This window comes from Strix uralensis, chromosome 2, assembly GCF_047716275.1.
Source record: "Strix uralensis isolate ZFMK-TIS-50842 chromosome 2, bStrUra1, whole genome shotgun sequence".
In the NCBI taxonomy this organism is placed as follows: Eukaryota; Metazoa; Chordata; class Aves; order Strigiformes; family Strigidae; genus Strix; species Strix uralensis.
Genome location: NC_133973.1, coordinates 73621945 through 73643415, shown reverse-complemented (window position 1 = coordinate 73643415; position 21471 = coordinate 73621945). Strand labels below are relative to the sequence as shown.

The 21471-nt window shown below is 40.7% G+C and overlaps 1 protein-coding gene across 1 annotated transcript in view; it reads right to left on the bottom strand.

Moving 5' to 3' along the window:
* The window catches only part of NALF1 (NALCN channel auxiliary factor 1), a 492690-nt gene extending 471659 nt beyond the window's left edge, over positions 1–21031 (bottom strand). Inside the window, exon 1 of the mRNA XM_074859304.1 lies at positions 19388–21031. Within this exon, the coding sequence (XP_074715405.1) occupies positions 19388–20209 (822 nt within the window). The 5' untranslated portion in view covers positions 20210–21031. The remainder of the gene's footprint in view (positions 1–19387) is intronic.
* Positions 21032–21471: the final 440 nt, after the last annotated feature.

The following is a 21471-nucleotide window of genomic DNA, read 5'->3' as shown; positions in this document are numbered from 1 at the left end:
TCAGCAACATCTTTAGATTACGCTCTTGCAGTAAAAACAATGATTCTCCCATAGGCTGCCTTCATCATCTATTTGTGTTATATGTAAAAAACCCAAACAAACCGTACAACAATGAACACCTCAATGCTACTTATGGACTACTTTATTCTTTATTGTGGCAGTAAGATCTTACAGAAGTATCCAGAATGAACAGTGACAACCGCCAAAAATTCTGAATAAATATTTCATATTCTACTTCATTGTACTCATCTGTATTCAAAAAGGACTGCATTATTTCCTACCAAGTACATTGATCTGTCTTGTGTGAATTCAAAAGCACTTCCTGTGTTAACTTTTTTCACGATAGAAATTAGATCCTAATTTGTATCCTAACTCAGGATATGAGTGCTTAGCGCCACTGAAAGCCAGGTCATTTCTCTTAATTTCCCTTGGACACTGTTTCCTGAGAGTATCCTCCCAAGTACTCCGTACTTATATGCTTCTGAGAGTAGAATAGAGACGGGATACTATTTCCATTGCTGTAAAACATCCCTAGAGGGAAATGAAATGTACACTATACCCACTGAGCATATTTTGATGTTTGTAACAGGCCCTTGTGTATACTGGAAGACCCAGAAGAAGCTATTACTGAGGCAAAATTTCCTCTGGGTCTTCTGCTGCATATATATAACTCTGGTAAAGTTTCAAACCTTGTAACCTTTGGAGGTTTAAAGCACTCTCTGGAGTGCATATCTTGAGGTAGAGATCCTCAGATAAGAATCACGTCAAACAGGCTAGCCGTTCCACTATTTCCCTGCCCAAAGCCTAAAATCATTAATGGGATAGCTAGAAGAGTTTGAGTAGATACTTCACATTTCTTGTAACGTAAGAGCACCTTTCTCTGCTCAGAGGATGAGGGGTCTTGTGAAGCAGCAGCAAAAGAATTTTGTATGAGGCAAAAGAGCTATCTGAGACACATGTGATCAAAAATAATTCAGTAGATGTGATTAGAGATTTTCTACCAAAATTACTAGTACTAGTCATATTAAAAATAGTTTCCAGTAAAATCTAACTGGAAATTTGAGGGAAAAAAAAAATTTTGAAGACAGAGCAACTTATTCCTAAATAATTCTCATCCAAAATCCATCAACTACCACTGGATGCTATTGCTATTGTTTCACTGTGTTCAAGTGACTTTAAATATCTTCAAGCTGTGGAGGGTGCTGAACATACACCAACAAATTCCCCACATCTTAATGGAGTTCTCCAGTTACTAGGCAATTACACAAACGGTGGAGAAAGGCATCCTCCAGTCTGTTTTTTGGGGGGACAGAGGGCTTTAAAAAAAAAAAAAAAAGTTGGTTGTTTCTCTGAAGGAATAGGTGCAGAAACCATGCATATTACATTGGTGTTAAAAAGCAGCACCTCAGAAAATGAGGTGTGTGCACAGATGCTACAACACAACCAGGCAGGAAGAGACTTGGAAAAAAGGCTACTTGGAAACAGTATCTAGGTAAAAATTTTCAGGATTCTCTTTTGGCATAGATTTCTCATCAGAATGTAAGTTTACCGTTATTCTCTTTCAAGCTATGACCCTGTTGCATGACCCAGCACACATGTCTCTAGTTCTGCACCCTTTCTTTTAGAAAAATAGTACTCTCCCTTCCAAGTGGTACAGAGTTAAAAATAAAGTAAATTAGACTTCAACCCAATCAGATCTTTCAACAAGGAATATCCAGGTTACTTCTGGGACAGCAACACATAGGCTATTTGTGTATTTGTCAGTGTACCTGGCACTGAACACTTATGGTCTTCAACATGCATAAACAGTGACAGGCATATCTTAATAGGGAAGTGGGGTGGCTAAATGAGACTATATATGGAGTAACTGGGTATAAAAAAAAGGACCAAGAGAGATCATGATTACCCTCGCAAGAAGTTAAAGGAGAAACTGGACAAGATAAGAAGAGAAAGCAAATTATTTTTTACATCACTTTTTGTCTCAGAGAGCACTGAAGATACCAGCCTTTTCAAGTAAAGGTAAGGAGCTTTTGACAATTCAGGTATCATAAGAGGAATGGCTGGAATAAATTAATAAATAAAACAGCTCCACACACGTATTACTACAGTAAAAAGTAAACTAACTGAGGTACCAATTAAAAATAGAGGTGTTAAATATCTGGATTCAAGTTACAAGCATTAATGCCTCGTACATCTCCTTAAGCTGTTAGAATTCTTTTGGCATGTTAGTAAATAGCAGATAAGAGAGAACTGGCTGATAGATGTTTTCTGGACTTCCAAGAAGCCTTTGAGAATGCTTCCCACAAAAGGCTATTAGAGAAACTAAGTAATGACAGGGTGAGAAGTAAAGCATTGTCATTGATTAGAAACCAATTACAAAAAGCAGAATACAAAAGCAGAATACATCTATTAGTGGTCACTGCTCCATGTGGCTAAAGGTTAACAGTAGGGTGCCCCTAGGTTCTTCACTTGGGATAGGAGTCTTTAATCTAGCTATTAAACATCTGGAAATGGGACTAACAATAACACGAAAATGTTTTCAAGTAACACAAGTCTTAGATTAATCAAGGCCAAAGCAGGCCAATGAGCTTTTGGGTTCCTTAAAAGAGCTCAGTGAAAGGGGAAACAATGGCAGATGGAATCCAGCACTGCCAAGGCTAATAGATGTACACTGGAAAGAACCATATGAAATACTTCATGTAGAATTAAAAACTCAGTATGACCACTGAAGGGTGGGAAATCCCTTTTGATATGCACAGATCAATACAAACACTCCTCTGGGACCAACTACAATCTGAAATAAAGACACTGTTGAGAAAGAGATGAAAAGGAAAAAGTACTAGTATAGAGATTACGAAAGCTAAGATTTATTGATTTAGGGGGGAAACCTGACACCTCTAAAGGAAGAGGCTAAAAAGACATAATGAATAAGTAAAGGTAAATCACAAATAAAGTAAATTATATAATTACTTATCTCTCTTCATAAGACAAATGAAGAATTCAGCATAACTGCAAAATGCGTATTTAAAACACAAAAATATTTTTTATTTTCCATTTAAACCAAACAGATGGAACTCCATATTTGATGTTACCAAGCCCAAAGGTAACACCATTTTAATGAAGGACTTTGGTTTTTCTCTGGATTTATACATAAAAGTTCTTCACAGTGAAGTGCTCTGTTCTGTACAGCAAGCTAGAAAAAAAACAACACCAACAATAAATGAAAATTCAAGCTACCTCTGCAGTTACACTCTTCTGTTTCGCAGGCACACAGCTTATTCTTATCCCAACTTCTATACACTATAAACCACACATTTCAGTTGCAGGTCTGCTGTCATGGATACTCATCTTTCATTTCCTCTTTCAGAAAATTGTCCTTCTTAGTACAGCATATTACTGTATCAAAGATCCACAGTCAAACATATCAGGAGTGGTTAGTTTGGTAGAGAGCTTGAGAAGGGAGAAAAAAAAAAAAAAAGGCTAGGCAGAGGTGAACAATAAAGGGAAAAGAATAGCTATATCCTAAAAGATTTCAAATGGTCATCTTTACCACTGGTGGGCATGAATTGGAAATGTTCTATTTAGCACAACACTGGCTGCATCATAGCAAAGCATGCTGTGTAGCAATGTCCTTTCGAGTGTTACAGTAGGCAAACAGTAACGTGAAACTAGGAGAAACTGCTAACAGAGAAAGCTTAATGCATGAGGACTTGTTACACGCATCCTTTTTGCCAAGAATCATAGGTAAAAGCCAACACTGTAATGTGTCGCAGCTGCAGAGAAACTCTTGTATTACAGCAGATGTACAGATGTTCTTCTCATGTATGTGTACAATACACAAACAAAATCCTCTCTCATGCCAGAAACTGCACTTAAGTGCCTTCGTCAGTCAACAGCCATTAATACAGCCCAAAAACTGTATGTGAAAGGGACTTATAGGCAGAAAATCCTCCACTATTATTTCAATATATACAAAATCATATCTTTTTTCAGTTTTGATTGCTAGTTTGGCTATACCACTTTAATATACTTTACATAAATATAATCCTCTCCCTCTACCCTCCACTTTCATCCAACAGTTTGCCAACAGATACCAGAAAAAAATCCTATAGGACCTATACAAAAAATTCAGTAAGAACTATAGGAACAGAAATCCTATCTTAATTATTACAAAGAACCAACATAACTAACACATGAAACATAGCAAGAACCAAATTTTGATGACATTTTGGTGGTTTTGCCACACATTTAGAGAAAATTAGGGTTTTGAATGCCATTCTAAGTGCCTTTGAAAATAAAATTTATCTCTAAGATATGCTTTCATGTAGGAAATCATACTAATAGAAAAGTATATGGAAAAATATTTTATTGAATACTTACTGATAAATTGACTACTGCATAATAAGAATTGAGAAGAAACTTTGCAAGCTGGGAAACAATTTTCTAACTGTCTGGTGTAGCATTCATCTTACTTCGCAAGCTTATTCCCAGACATAGGACATGACACCAAGCAGACAACTGAGCAGCAAAGTATGTCAGTTCCTATATCCTGCTTACCAAAAATACACTCTTTTCAGTCTTCTGATTCTCCAGTATTGGCTTCTTCAGGCTTCAGGATAAAGCAACATAAGTATAATCTGAGATGCATCCAATGGAAGCCTTGTATGAATATGTTGTCTATCTACTCTTATGACAACCTAAGTTTAACGTCTGCAATTTTGGCTACCTGCCACTCTGGCTGCTTTTCCCGCTGGCAGGACAATGTCCTGCCTCTGCTGGTTGGTCACCCTTGCAGTTCCTGGTCAGCTCAGTAGCATCTGGAGGTGAAGTAACTGCTGATCGATGTTTCAATCAAGCACACACACTGATACCATTTCAGCAAATTATTTCTTTATCCATTTTTGCTAGACCAGCGAATCACTTTTCTTGCCTCTTGTTAGCCCCACTGGAGTTTTGAGTTGGGGAAAAGGTAAGAAAGCTTCCTGGTGGTTACCAAAGGCTAAAAACATTTAAGTCCTACAGATCTTCAGGAACATTGTTACTTTCAGAACAAGGTTGATCATGACCTCCAGAACTAATGTTCTTCCCAGAAGTGCAGTAAACTTACTTAAAAACAACTCAATACATGGCATGAATTTTCAGGGTTCAAAAACAATGACAACCTGCAATTACTGGCACTATTGCAATAAAAATGTCTAAATAATAAAAACTGGAAAGGTAGCAATTCGCCATACTAACAACAAGTACTCTATCAGCAAGGCAATATTTTTCTAGTGTTATATTTTCTAAAGAATTACACAGTATATCTTTAATCTTTCAAAGAAAAAAGCTTTAATCTGTGAAGAAAAATAATACAAATCCATACCATAGATACAGTTTTGTCCTCAATGCTGAAATATCCAAAGAAAATGAAGTCTTCACAGGAATATAGAAAATGAAATAATTAAAAAAGAAAATCAGTTACTTAGGCTTTCCTGCATATCTGGTTGTCAGTTCAGTGGTTACCTAAAATCCAGACTAAACACTGCCCCATAGTCTTTTTTTCTTCTAATAGGAAACAAGAAAACAAGTTAGAAGATAGGGAGGGCAGTATATGTGAAGAAAGGTCAGACTTGTTCCATTCCCGTCGATTTTCCTCCCTCCCCACACAAATTTTTAATTTTCATGATTGCTTAGATATTTTTTCACCATTCTGAAACTAAGAACTCAAGAGCTGCCATAAAGTGGCACTGAAAGATCCATTCAGCCTGTATCAGTGTGCTGGGAAGGTGCTGTGAATTCCACAGCAAGGACAGAGGTAGCCCAGAGAGCCTGTAACGCAGCAGAGCTGCAGTGCTTCTGCTGCACACAGGCTTGGCAGCTGCAGGGGAGACACAGAGCAAAAATCTGCACCATGCTGTGCATCACCTCCATATGCATGCCAGCAGTAGATGGAAGGGGGAAAAAAAAAAACAACAAAAACAAACAAACGAAAAAAAAGGATAATAGATGATCACTGATGCCATACTATACAGAGCCAGGTGCAGTGAATCAATTCAGAGCTCCGGCTCAGAGTCTTGAGCTGCAGTCCTGAAGAAACTGCTGAGATGTTTTGGGAGTTATCTCCAGGTGAGGGTTGAATTTCAGTCTCTTTAACTATGGCTATGTTATTAACAAGGAGTGTGGCTCTGCAGAAACACTCTGTAGACTGAAAGACTGCTGAGAGCCTGGCACCCACATTATATGTGTTTCATCCATTTTACTTCGGGCTGTACTAGTCCTACAGACTGCACCTCCCTTAGAGCCCGCAACTCATTAGATGCGCTTCTGGGGCGCTTCTTCGCCTTTACTTTCAGCAGAAAGCAATCCAGTTTGTGTGCTCCCAGATTGCTCCGTGACATGAATCAAGATGCAGTTAGGCAGTGAGAGTGGGCGGGAGATTTGTTTCAAAAGCACACCCCTGACCTGAACTAAAATGCTAACGGAGACACAGCCTGAGGGCAGCTGCCTGTACACAGATCAAGCACTTGAGATTTGTGAGCTGTGCCCAAGTGTGTAGGACTGTAAGAAATAAATAGTTGCCTTTTAACTCTATTAAGACACAAAGTGAAGAAAATAATTTGAAGCAGGACCGGCCCTTTGAGGCTGAGGGACATGGTGTAGTTGGGAACTGTTAATGTTGGGTTGATGGTTGGACTGGATGATCTTCAAGGTCTTTTCCAACCTAGACAATTCTGTGATTCCATGATTCTGTGAATATGACAAGTGCACCTCATGGTGCACTGTATGCTATGGGGCATACATAGCATTGTTGAATTACTGTCATATTTGAGTTCCCCAATAGTACCATTGCTTGCGGGAAGATAACCCAAAACACTTTCAGGTATTTTGCTTCTCTTTCAATACATCATCAAATCATTTTAAACATCTCTTTATTCACATATCCTTTAAGCTCCATTTTCTATCCTGTACACAGGACCACAAATTTAGAATAACCCAAAAAAAGCTTATTGGTATTCACAGATCTCTTATTTCTCCCTGTGAGCCTAACGATCTTCCCTGCCAGTCATGATTTTGGTAAATTTCTGAGATGTAAATATTTCCTGTAAGCTGCAAAACACATCATCTCCTCCTCTTGCAGATCTAAACAACTGTTAAAAGGAGGAAAAGATCTCTTCCATCCCAAATATTAGCTCTCTTCAAATCAGGCCTATATTAAAAACTATGAGGAAAAAAAACATGCTATAAATATTTACATTCATACTGAAATCTAAGGAGGAATGTTTCTCCAGTAATCAAAAAGAAACAACCATAAGTAGACAGGAAACTGCAAAAAAGGTTTAAATAAATATTTGGGAAGTCACTGAAATTCATGCTTATATTGCACAGGCTAACATAATTCTTCTCTTTAAAATATTTCAGAAAAAATATAAAACTCAGATGATACAACAGTAACAAAAACATGATCTCCCAGATAATCACAGCAACCAAAAAAGATCCTAGTCTTCAAAAAAACCCACAAAAGCAAACAAAAAGCTTGTTATGTAATGTGCAAATAAAAAAGCAGAAACAAAAATAATCTAAAATATTCCAATTAAGAAAATAGAACATTTAAGGTAATTTCTTCCATAATCTATTAATATTAGGTAGCAGAGATACATGGAGTTTTAGGTGGTTTTGTTCCTACCAGTGATCCAAATTTCAGTCCAAACACACAGAGGTTCTCTACAAAGGAGTTGCAAAGACCAATGTAAAACAGGGTTAGTGCGCAGCATGGCTATGACATCAGCTATTGATGCCTGTGTATTCCACATTTACTGTGGAGCCTTTCTGAAGTCTTGATGAAAGAAAGAAAATACCCTATTTCCAGATCAGTCAGAAAACAAATCAGTGACTGAAAAAAGGAAAAGACCATTTAGGAACATACGTTACATTTTCCTGTACTTCCTAAACTAATTCTTATTTTTTAAAGCATCCAGGACATTTCAAAGATTTCCACAGGACGCTACTTCAGGACTGCCCCAGGCTCTCCAATATGCTTGATCCTACTTCAATGATTTCCTTGTCACACCTCCTGTAAGACATACACATATATATATATATCTGTCACACATATATATACATACATATGTGTGTATAATAACTGTAATTTTTATTTAAGATGAATCATTGCTAAAATTACCAGGTTTTTAATCAGTTGAAATATATGGCAGAGCAAAACTTCCATTACCTGATCAATTCTTCAAATTATGCTTAAATTCTAACTGTATTTATACCAGTGTAAATACAGAGCATCTTTACAGCAATCAAAGCAGCTTCTCCGGATTTAAACTAGCAATAGTCCTCATCAGCATCTCTCTTTTTAACCCTGGTGGATGACCTACACTCTTGGCTGGAAAAGGCAAATTAATTCTTCTTTGTTTTCTTCAAGGTTTTTCCCCACCTGCATAGCTGAACAAATTAAGCTCATAATATTTTTCTACAGTGTGCCTGAAAAATCAATAGAGAATGGGATCAAGACCAAGCATAGCAACAAAGAAGAGGGAAATAAACATTAATCTGATTAATCTGACAACAATAACAAATTAGTAACATCAGTCAAAGACAAGGAAATGAGCATTTAAAGTATTCTGCATATTGCTTTTTGTAGCAAGGTTTGTAAAGCAAATCAGTCTGAGTCAAATCTGTCCCTTTGATTTCATATATTTGAGTTTTAAAGTATATCATGTGCCTCCTGATCTCAAAACAGTATTACATTTAAGTAAAGCCATTGATTTCAATGGACTTAGTCCTGGTTTCTGTCACTGTAGATTCCTCATTAAAGAAAATTGGTTTATATTTACAAATGAAAATAAAACAATATTTTAAATTTACATCTGTCATACAGAGATTGGCTTGCAGTACATCTGTGCAGGTCATGTCCCAGGAACCAAACTCAGCTGCTAAATTTTGAAAAGCTATCGTTACAGAAATAATTTTATTTAATTAATATAGTGAGGTTGAAAAAAATGTATATTTATAAGATTCATCTTTAACATTCATAAGATTTAAATAGAGACAAAAGAAACCATAATGCACTTCTAACCGAATTGGGATATAAAACAGCAAGCCTCATTTCCTGAACTCCAGTGATACACTCTGTCTTGTTAGCTAAACTTAGCTTATAATAGGGGTCATTTCCCCAAGGATTGTTCTATCAGAAAGCATAAAAAAAAAAAATATGAAAATGAATTCTGCTTTTAAGATAATTTGCCAGTATTTCAAATGTACCTTGTTCATAAACTCTTCATAATACTGCTCCAAGTTCTGTCAGGTTCTGTGTAGAAACATTTACAGGAAGACTTTAACTCCACAGCAGAATGGGACTGGAAATGAACATCTCTCATCTCTGTATGCATGAAGAATTTTAAAAGCCATCCCATGGGACCTTGGCTATGTTTTTGTCTTGCTTCCTTTTTCTCTAAGTGCAGAACCTCAAGCCGGTGGAATCTAATCCCCAAATATCCTCAGCCCTGGCCCTGCTCCAGCAGCGCAGCTGAACGGGCAGAACCTCCGTGTTCCCAGCAGCACGTGATGGGGTGTCCCCATGCGCAGGATGCTGGGTGCTTCCCAGCCTTGTTCCCTTCTGTAAATAAACTTTCTTCTACACAAAACTGTCCAGTCTGACTTTAAAGCACTGTACCCCAATATTAACAGCTTGAATATAGTGTGAAAGGAAAAACACAAAAGGTTGTTTTTGTACTTATAGGGGTATAAAATTTGCAGTATTCCGAAACAGATGCATTTGGAATACTTAATAATAAAAAGAAGGTCCACAAATTAGGCTCTGACAACATGAATCTTTCTCCACTGATTACACTACTTGCCAGACTTTAACATGGCTGGAATCAATACAGACACAGTCCACTGGAAAACCACCACAAACTTAAGGAATTTACTAACGATCAGTATTCTAAATAGTTATTAGTGATACTTCTCTTGAAAATTTACAGAGGTTTCAGTCTTTACCAAAGCATAGATTTTGGATTATTTGTAGCTGGTTTTAATAAAAAAGATTGTGACTGACATATGTAATTTTATTTTTATTATTTTGATATTATACATTGAAACTTACAGTTTTCTAATATTTTAAAAGGATTTACTTTTAAAGTAAGATGTGCTATACCAGATTTCACCACAAAGTGATTTTCTTTTAAAAGTCAGTTATAAGTCTTTGAATTCACAACCATTTTTACTTGCAGCTGTGAATAAATAAAATGTCCTTATTATCCTAAAGCTCTTCTATACAGAAATCCAGTTTCAACAAATATCATATGTGAAGGCAATGTTAAGAGCACTCATGGGAAATCTGCATGTAATTTTTGCAAGTATATTTTTGAAAAATACATAGTTCTATTATTTATTCCACAATAAAAATAGGCTAAAACATAAAATGTTTTTTTATTTGTTTATTTGCTGGTTTTTGTTGTCCTTCTACAAGACGGGCTTTATTTTAAAGAATGTCTGGTTTTCAATCCAGTGTGCACATATACAAATACAAAAAATTTGTCTCAGCAGAGATCATTTTGGTGCCTTTGAAATTGTAACTTTGCCTCTAACGACAATAAAGATACCCCTTTAAATGATGAAGTTATACTAATTAAAAATATATATATTTTCTTGAATTGTGAGCATAATGCAACAACTAATGAGTTAAGAATAAACTTTCCACACTAGCAATTTTTTTTCTGCCTAATATACTGTTCCTCATGAAGAGTATGTATATATGAATAAACTTTTATGGTCTTATATTTAGTTGTCTATTACTACACACAGAAATCTGCAAGACATGTAATTAACTTTTAATATAGACTTTAAAGCATTTAAGGGTTACTCAAATTCTTCCTTAACAGATCTTTAAATCCAAGTATTTATCTAAATGAATACATCTCATACTAAATTAGTTTTTCTGAGAGGAAGCTGTGAGTATAACCCCTCAAATATGGTAAACAAGCTAACCAATGTAGAGCAATTATCAGCAAATCATCAATCAGCAAACTCTGGAAACTCTCTTACTCTCCTAAAAGAATGAGTAAGATGAGAAAAACTATTTTTCTAAATATCACAGACATTCCATCTTTGTCTCTTTCCTTTAATAAAGAATGTCTTCTGGTTCTGGATTGCTAATGTCTTAAAAATGTCATAAAGATACTTTACTATGACGCTTTACAGAGATGAAGTGTGTTGACAGGCCCAAGATCCCATTTACATAAGCGTTAGGCAACTGAAGGCAACATCTAATCTAACGTGCAGAGGATAAGCAAGAATAAAACAGGCATTTAAAAAGCATTTTAGGAATCATATTTGCTCCCTGGAAAATATCTCCTGAAAACTACAGTATATTGCACATTCTAAAATACAAAATAAAATTCAATTTTATAATGCATATATTTGAAAATATAATGGCTTGACTAAGGAACTTGCCTAAATTGTACCATTAAAAACAAAATTTTAAAATGTCACTGTCATATCCAAAAGTGAAAACTTGCACTTTTAAAAAATTTGTAATCTCAGGTACAGTTTCCCCATAATTTCATTGAAATAATTTAAAACTTCCACAGTAACTTCCAAAGTGCAGAATTTCAAAAAACCTAGACCCAATCATATTGTTTGTTGGCAATTTCAGGTCATCTTTGCTACTGTTTTTAATCAGCAAGTTGTCTTCTAACGACATCAGCATCAATCTATATGAAAGGTGAACATTCCCATCAGAGTCTCCAAGACACTTCAAAGGACAAAATATTCATATAGAACTGCTGAAGTTTATCAGTTCAACATTTATGATCACTATTTGTCCCAACAATTTGGTTGCATTCGACCAGTGCTTCAAAGGGTCCTACCAGGTTCTTCCATAAAGGCTTTAGGACAATGTTATTTCAAACACAGCTTTTGAGACATGTCCATCAGTTTGAATGAAAGAGATGAGATGAAGGGTGGGAGGATATCAAGTGGTGGTCAACTTCACTTCAAAGCTGCTTACATCATGCCCTGTTTTCTTTGTCATTATGGACTGGGAGCTTGTTGGATATAGCTCTTCAATGTGCATGTTCTAAAGGAACAATCTATGTCTTTCATGTATCTGCCCTGTTTGCAGACAAGGTCGAATCACAAATCCCCAAATAAATCTTGACTTTATTTTGTTAACATATCTTCAAATTAATAAAATCTCTCTACAAGCCAGAATATGTCTTTAGTGCCTCACTAAATTTGTATTCATCTGATTGATGCTGTAAAGTAAATCAAACTATCACACGCTCTCACTTCACGATGTTTGCTCTACAGTGCTGACAAGATAAAAGTACAGTGAAAAGTACATAGAAAAGTACAGTATGGTTATTTCAGTAAAGTGGCATAAACGTCTAAGAATATGTGCCTCTTGAGTGAGAGAGATTGGGTAGGCTCGGGAGTTCCCTCTGATTCGGTCTAAGGGAAGAAAATGAAATCCAGTGTAATGTACAAGAATTCTCACACACCCAGACACCTCCACCCCAAAAAACCACCTTCCTTGTAAAGAGAGAAGGGAGAATAAGAGAAATAATAAGTAACAGATTTACCCACAAAAATTGCTATTAAGAGGATGACCTACAATTGTTATTGTATGGTTTCTCAGTAAAATAGCAAATGGAAAAGCAATATGTAGAAGCTCTTGGCCTCCACTCTCTCAAAAAAGTGATAGTTATGTCATACAAGGCCCTTTCCTATTCTTATCCCTAAGAATCAGACTGCATAGCTCACACACTCTTCAGTGAAAGAATATAGTTACCAGAGAAGTGAAAGAGGCTTGTGATATCACTAGGTTGGTGTGGGACAGCACAAGTAGCAGGATTTTACAAACTCTCTCGCAGTTAAATTTTGCATATGAACACAATTTAATCCAAACTTATTTTTTATACTAAACCCACTTTGTTAGGATTCATCTAATATGACTTTAGAGGTCAACAGTGGAGGTGTTTGTATTTGAGATACAATGACAATACGTGCTCTTTAGAGACCATGAACAGAAAATAGGTACTTTCAGAGCATAGTCCATCTGACCTATTTTAGATGTCCACTTTATTGTGAAGCGACTCGGACTTTAGAATTACCTATGTATCTCCACTGACTACAAAGGGAATCTGAACTTTTATATTCGATGTGGATGTCCATACTGAATCTGTACTTTTTTTTTTTTTTTGTCAGATAAATTATTTTATTATTCTATCTTCTGGGGTGCAATAAGAAGTACTTATCAAGAAGTAATATTTACGAATTCAGCTTTTAAGTTCCTTTTTCCTTTTTTGGCAATTCACAGATCTAAATACATTATGGATCTTAGTGCAAGACTGAAGTGATAAATTACTAAGTATAGACCAAATGATTTTTAGGCAGGATAAGTGATAGAACTATAATTTGCATTTTGATTACTTTTCCTAGAAGAACATGAAATGAAGAAGTAAGACTGCTGCATTCTCTGCAAGGTGCATGTGAAGTACACTGCTTCATGAGAAGAGAACCAGTGAACAAAGTAAAATTGAGGTCAGAGCCATGAGGTCCCTAGCCATGTGACACTAACACCATGAAGTGTTAAATGGTGGCTGCTGAAGTAGGGCAGAATCCACTTCAACTACTCTGTGCTCATCTGCAGCCCGTTTTTTCCTAAATCAGGAATGAAGTAGTCATCGACACTACGAATGGGATGAAAATCTAGATGATCAACTAGATGCAAACTTTTAAGTTAGGTGGGATGAATTCACTTCTTTTAGGAGTGAAGCGATCTGATCCTGATCCAGCAAAGCATTTAAGCAATCGAATGACTACAAGCATGTGCACAATCTTCCCTGAATGCACTGCCATTCATCTAGCTCAAGACAGGAGACTGAAGCAGATTGCTGAAGCAGGATTTTAGGCCAAAATACAAAGTCCATTAGTACATAGTCAGTATTGCTCCTTATATTAATATACCAGTGCACAAGAATAGTTACACTAAATTCATCCACATACTTATCTTGGTTTTGAAAAATAATTCAACTTTTTTTAAAAAATCAACTGAACAAATAGCATGTGCAAGCATCAATTTATACAGTCACATTAGTTTCACAGCATTTTAAACAAAACTCTTAAAAATATATACATTTAAGTATTATGGCTTTTTTAATACAGTATATTAATCATTTTAAAAAGAGCTTTAAAATATTTACATTTCAACACATCCTGAAAAGGCATCAGTTCAGTAATTAATATCTATTGTTTCCTGTTTGTATTAGACACTGACCATCAGTGGAGATCCCTGAAGGTTTAATTTGTAAGCGTTTCTTCTGATTAGCTTAGGTATCACTCTCACATATAAATATTGTGTGATGAAGATGTGCAATTGAAATGTCTAACTTTGCAGCAGATGCTGGTCAGTGATAGTGACCTTTTGTAACAGAAGGGTTCTTTTATCACTTGAGCTTTTGGGTTCGTATTTCTCATCTGCTCTTTTCTGCCAGCTTAACTGAGAGTTTAAATCAAAACCTAATTAGACTACATACGCTGTTTAGGAAAAAGTTCTTGGAAAAGTCATGACTCATATAAGCTTTGATATTTCCAGATAAATGAGAACAAATGTGATTTTAATTGTTTTAAATAACTTTCAATCGTCCTCTTACTCAAATAAAAGTAGTTGAACACAGTTCTTTGATCAAAAGAAAAAAAAATCTAGTAACAGAAGCACCAGCTCTATATTTCTATCAGCTATACCATCTATGTTTAATGATGAAACCCTTTATTGATATGCATGTTTTTCAGCTAAGTAGTATTATAACTCTGCTATTTTCTTACATATTTCTCATACCAATATCATAAACTTCAAATCTGAAGTTATTAAATTATATTTAATTCCTGGGAAAAAAAAAAAGAAAAAAAAAAGTCTGCATGTACATGTTGAGCACCTAGGATGCCAGCTAAAGTTTGCTTTTTAGCAATGTTGATATAAAAAGAGTTGGTATATTTTTATTTTTCTACTTTGATATTCTAGGAAGAAAAATAAATTATTTTAATGCTATTTTAATTATAATGCACTTACCTGAATCACGCTTTTCAGTATTTTAACTAGCACTAAGGAAGACCACATTTTAAATAGTCTCAACTTTTACTGGGTTAAAGAAAGCTGTATCAAAAAATGATAACTGATGTTTTGTTCAAACGTTAATAAATACATTTGCCAAGAAAGCCCTGGCCTCTGATACTTTTCACACAGACATAAGTTCTATCTCTCAAGAAAAAAGATTAAAAACATTTATATGTCCTACTTAGTTATTTGACCCAGTTCTTAATCAGAAGTAGCCAGAATTTTCTTTTATTCCACCGAGCGATTGCCTGCTGCCTTACGAACTTGAGTATTTCCCCTGATAGAAAGTTGAGAAGTCATTATAAGGAACTGTGACTTCCAACGTCAAGCCAATACAGTTCTCTGTTAATTGTCTGAATACAGTACTGTGTCACACTGCATATTAAAGTGGCATTCTGGAAATTAAGAAATTATAGACATTGCCAAGAACAATCTCTGTAAATATCACCACAACTTTGTAATGTGCAAAAGCAAAATTTCATAAATATTAAAAAAAATCTAAACTAAAAACAGAAAATCAGAAATCTAGATCCAGCTTTTCAGTTACTCTGTTACTTTAGTGATTCAATAAAGCTACAGCAATTATGTCACTTTGTTGAATATGTAATACATTCAAATACTTCTCTTGTATTTATTGTTTAGCTATTATTGATATGTGACTGTCAAGAAAACAATATATAAAGGCATCAGACTTCAAGGATATTAAGAAATAAGTTGAATATGGATTTATAGTGAGACAACACTGATACCCAGAACTTCTAAACATACAAAGTCTACTGACATCCTAACAATATAAAATGCATATGCATGTTCATTGACACTATCAGAAATAAACAGTGATTTTCCAAATCTTCTAAAATTCAAAATTCTCAGCATTTTCTACAAAATTTTCAAAAATCCCAATGCAACTCAGTAAGAAGTTTAATAGTAAGACCTTGATTATGGGACAGCATTCTTTTCAAAAAAATGAGTGAGTATACTTCTATATTAAAACCAAAACTCACCATGTGGAACAGCTAAATGTGAACTCATAACCCAAACAACTCCTGCCTGCAGACTTCTGCAATACAAAGCAATTTATTTAAAATATTCTTCAGAGATCAGGCAACATGTAGTGGAACACAGAATATTTTGAAAGTAAAGCTCACTTTCTTCCAGTGTCAGATAAAGGAATGAAATTATAAAATCTGAGGTTTAGACTTGTACATCAGAAGTATTTTGATATGTACTATTTGGTATAATCAACAGTACTTTCTGGAAAGGCATAGCTTGCTGGACTGAGAAACCCCCATGATTTTCACTCTTTACTGTGATAACTGTGTCGAGGGTGGGGGATGGTGGTGGGGAGAGTTGAGGAAGGGGGAAGTAATACCTGATTACAAGTATTAGGTTGGCTGTTATTCGGTGTAAATTTTATTGATTTTGTCATCAGCTATGTGGTTATGTATTAAGCCAGTGCTTACATACACAATTATTGAGTAAAGGCAGTATTTTCAGCATTTTGTTCAAAAGAAAAGAAAAAGCAGCTCACCACATAAACCAACCAAATGGTGTGTACCTAAAACGCATAGTTAGGTGTCAAGTTATTTTCTATTCTGATTCTTAAGCTAAGAGTGATCTAGATATCCAGTGCTCAAAAAATATCTACTCGTGCAACAAAAGCTATTTCCTTATTTTTATAAATGAAATATGTATAAAACACAGGAAGTCCAGCAAAATACTGCAATAGTCACAAAGTATTCATGACGAGTTCCTAGTTTCACCTGTACACACTTCAGGGTAGACCACGTACAAGCACATCCACACACACGGCTATCAGACCGCTGGACCTGCTGGGCTCTCTCAGACACCAGCATGAATCAACAGGCTACAGAGGGGCCCCGAGGAACCAAGTCAGGGCGCAGGTGGCAGAGAAGCGGCTTCTCCCCGCGCAGCACCGTGCAGCACCCTGGACAGCAGCCTCCTCGCCACCGCCCAGCCCGGCCCAGCTCAACCCAGCCCAGCCCAGCTCGGCCCAGCACGGCCCAGCCCAGCCCAGCCCAGCTCGACCCAGCACGGCCCAGCCCAGCCCATCGCAGCCCAGCTCAGCCCAGCCCGGCCCAGCCCAGCCCCGCCCCGCACCAGGCAGCTTGCCCCGCCGCACACCAGCCGCCCGCCAGCTTCCCCGGAAAGAGGACGAAAACACAAAGTTGCACCCTTGGTTTGGGTTGGGTTTTTTTTTTTTCTTTCCCCTGGTGGAATAGCCTTCATTTTTAACACAGACTGGCTGGCCAAATTCTCAAACCATAGAGCAACACCGTCTGGCACTTGGAACCAGAGAACTGTAGGTCATTAGCACTGCATTTGTCTAGTTCATTGATACGTTTCACACAATCATTTTAATGTCAACCAGTTCATCCCCATCATTAGACAGGTATTTCTCCTTACTCAGTCTCTGAAGGGGAAATTGTTATACAGTGTACATTTGCTGCTCCGTTCATTTTCAGCACCTTTTACACCATGACATACTGCAGACCAACTGCACACTTTGTGGTAAAGTTCAGTCAAACTGAACTGTGGTACAAAAAAATCACTTTAAGCATGTAGATGTTGGTCAATTGGCAGCACAGAGTAGTAGGTCAATTTCTAAAGAGTTACTGAAACGGCAAAGATGTCCTTACAGCAGTAGACATCTATTTACATTTGATATGTTTTTTACTTATCCAATTCACTCTGGAAATAAAATATGTTTACATTATCAGTAACTGTGTACACACACAGTTTATAACCTAGAAACAGTGGAGCCAAAATTACTGATGAGACGACTTTACTTTCGTCAGGTTCAACACGAAAGAATAGAGCAACTTTCCTACTTTATCCAATTAGATAACAAGATATTTTGGCTTCTGGAGGGTCTGTAAATTGATTTGGGGGGCAAAGATATGTGCAAATTCCACTAACTTATTGGTAAATGGGATTCTTTAGGCATGGCCTGTTACCATGAAATGATTTCCGAAAGCCCTGCTGAAGATACAAAGCACAGAGGTGCTGCTAGGCCGTCTATTCAGAGCGGTGATTTGTATGCACTGTTGTGTTCCACTGCTAAAGCAGGATTTGGTTCAGACTGGTTAATGTAGTGCTACAGTAGTCGAGATAATCCAGTTCAGTGCAGAAACCATTCACCTGGCCTGGCTCCCAACAAAAACTCAAAGAAACAGGGAAAAAAAAAGCATGCAATTAGTTGTTTTAGGCGCCGAGGACAACACTTTTTTCTGTCCTTTCCTGTCTTGAGAGCTAGGCCAACTAACCCTGTGCAAAAGTGGAGAGAAGACAACAACTACAAAGAGCCGACGTGGGACCCTGCCTTCTAACAAGGGAAAACAAAAACCCCTGGATCTCTCTGAGCGGTCGGTCACCGGTGGCACCACAGAAAACGGCCGCGGCTTACTGAAATGCTGTCACCGTCACTCCCCGACCAAGGGCCACCGCGGTCCCCGCTGACATCCACCCCGATCCTCCACCTTCTCCCAGCTCCACAGCCCCTGGCAGAGCGCCCGGAGACACGGTCCCGCGTCCCGCTCCCGAGGCGGCCGGGCCCCCCCGCTCCGCCGCCGCCCCCGGGGCCAAGCACCCGACGGAACCCACCCGGAGCCGCCGCTCCCCGCCCCCGGCCGCCGCGGCGGGACGAGCCCCCCCCCCCCCCCCCCCCCCCCCCGCCCCCTCCGGCCACCGCGGCCACACACCGCCCCGGCCCTGGCCGAGCCCCGGCCCCCGCCGCGCCTCTCGCCGGCTTGGCTGCGGGCCCGCCCGCTCCCGGCCGTGGCCCCGGCTGGCCCCGGCCCTGGCGGGCCCGCGGGCAGGGCAGCGCCGTCGGGCGGCCCCGGCCCCGGCTGCCGTTCCGGGCCCCGCTCATTGGCATGCAGCCCCCGTCGCTGCCTGCCGCCAAGCCGCATCCCAGCCCGCTGGAAGCCGGCAGGCGAGCCGGAGCCAATCGCATATTCATGAGGAGGGGGAAATCCAGTGCTGCACTCCCAGAGGACCGAGGATTACTTCTTTCTCTCTTTTTTTTTTTTTTTTTATTCCGATGCTTCCCTCTCTCTCTGTGCCTCCCTTTTAGCAATTCCCTAACGGGGGCTCCCCGCCGATATCCTCCGCAGCTCCGACTGCACCCTGAAAGCCACGGCCGCCGGCGCCAGGAGCAGAGACCGAAGCAGCCAAAACAAGGACCACGGCAGCCACAACAGACGAGGGAGGCACGCCAGCCCGCCAGCCAGGGACAGGAAACACAGCAGGGGCTCCTACCTTACAATCCTCAGGACACGATTTCACCGAGTACTCATCCGACTGTAAATATTTCTGGAGCATAACCTCAAACTCTTCGTATTTCTCCTGAGCGTGCTGGTCGTAGCGCTGGTAAGCCTGGACGCACTGGCTGCAGGAGCCTCCCCCCCTCAGCACCACATCCAGACTGCAGTTCAAAGTGTCCGGATTGGACAACCCGGCGAACAACTCCCAAAGTGTGTAGGAATTACAAAAGGAAAGGTAAAAACCCGTCAGGTCCCAGCCGGGCGCCGGGCTCTGCCCCGCGCCCCGCGGCCGGCCCGGCCCCCCCCGCCGCCGGCACACCGCCTCCGCGTCCCCCACGCTGAAGCACTGCCCGGCCGAGGAGCTCGGGGGCGGGCACGTCTCCGGGGGCCTGGCGGTGGAGTTCCCCAGGAAAGCAGCCTTGCCGTGCCGGGGCTCGGTGCCGTTGGTGCGGCTGCCGCGGCCGCCGCCGCCGCCGCTGCTGCCGGGGGAGGGCGGGAGGGAGGGCGAGGGGGGGGCGAGGAGCCGGGGCGCGGGGGGCGCCGGCTCCCCCATGCCCGCCAGCAGCTCCGGCTCCGCGGGCTCCGGCTTCTCGGGCGGCGGCTGCTCCTTCTCTCCGGTTCCCGTGAATTTGGCCTCGGCGCAGAACCACAAGTGATCAGAGAGCAGGACTGTGAAAAACAAGAGCGATGCCAGGGACAGTCGCCATTTCTGAGCCCTCTCTGAATCCGTGAAGGGTTTCTCGTTCTCCCGGGGTGCGAACCAGATTTTTAAGCCGTCATCACACTGCCGACTGCACATCCAAGCACCCCTGGTCATATTTTGGGAACGCACAGCCCTGGCCGACTCCACCGTGAGGGCTCCTTTGCCAGTGTCACCACAATATGCATTGACTTGAAAGATTGGGGGGATTTTCTTGCCTGCCTTCCCTTCTCTCGCTCGCTCGCTCGCTCCCTCTTCCACTCTCCCCCCCTTCTCTCTCTTTCTCCCTCTTCTTTTTTTCTTCTTTTTCTTCCTCTAAGATATTGCGGGGTTTCGCCGATGGCTCTGCCTTGGTCTCACCACACGAAGCAGCCCCAGTCCATCCAACGCGGAGTGCCGTGGAGAAGATAAGAGCAATAACGCAGAGAGAGGAGGAGGGAGAGGAGATGGTGGTGGTAGTGGTGATAGTTGGTGGTGGCGGGGCTGCGCGGCTGGTCCTTTCCCCTTCTCACCCAGGCATGGTCAGATCGCAGCTCCCCATCTCCCTCCTGAGAAAAGCCGGCTGCCCCCGGACAGCTGCATGCCGCGTCCCCCGCTGCCGACGGACGGCTCCGGGAGAGCTCCTCGCCTCCTCTTCCTCCCTGCCGCCGCTGCCGCTCCTCTTCCTCAGCCCCGAGCCGCGGCACAGATGCCTGCACCGCTGTCTCCGTCTCCTCTTTCTCCTCTCCCCCCTCCGCTCTAACTGGAGAGACGCTGCTGCAGGGCTCCCGGAGCGCTGCCGAGGATGCTGAAGAGGAGGAGGAGGAAGAGGAAGAGGAGGAGGAGGAGGCTGCCGGGGCCGCCGCCGCCGCTGGTGACAATGGGCTGCGGCTGCCGCCGCTGCTGCCGCCGGGCGCGGTGTCCCCGGGCGCACGGGGCGGAACTGCCTGGCTGGGGGCCCCCGATGGGCACAGGCATCTTGGGCCCCTGGGCTAAGTTGCCGCCATCTTCGTCCTGGAGAAACACTTTTTTGGGGGGAGCTCTGCCTTTTGCGTCATCTCCTCCCGCGCCGAGATCTCTCTATCCTGGCGCATTGGCAGCAGCAGCAACTCTGCCTCCTCCTGCCTGAGGAGGAGGAGGAGGAGGAGGAGGAGGAGGAGGAGGTGGTGGGAGAGGCACTGGGGACCACATGGCCCCTCCAAAGGGCTTCCTCGGTGCCACTCTTTCTACTCACCTCGCCAAAGGGACTGCTCGGTACCAGCCTCCAGCCCGCTCTCCTTCAGGGTCTCCTTCCCTTTGTGGCCCTGAAACACCATGTCCACGCAGGATGGTGGCTGGAGAGGTCTGTTGCCATGGCTATTCTTGTCATAGCAAATCACAAATGGTATATGAAACTCCAG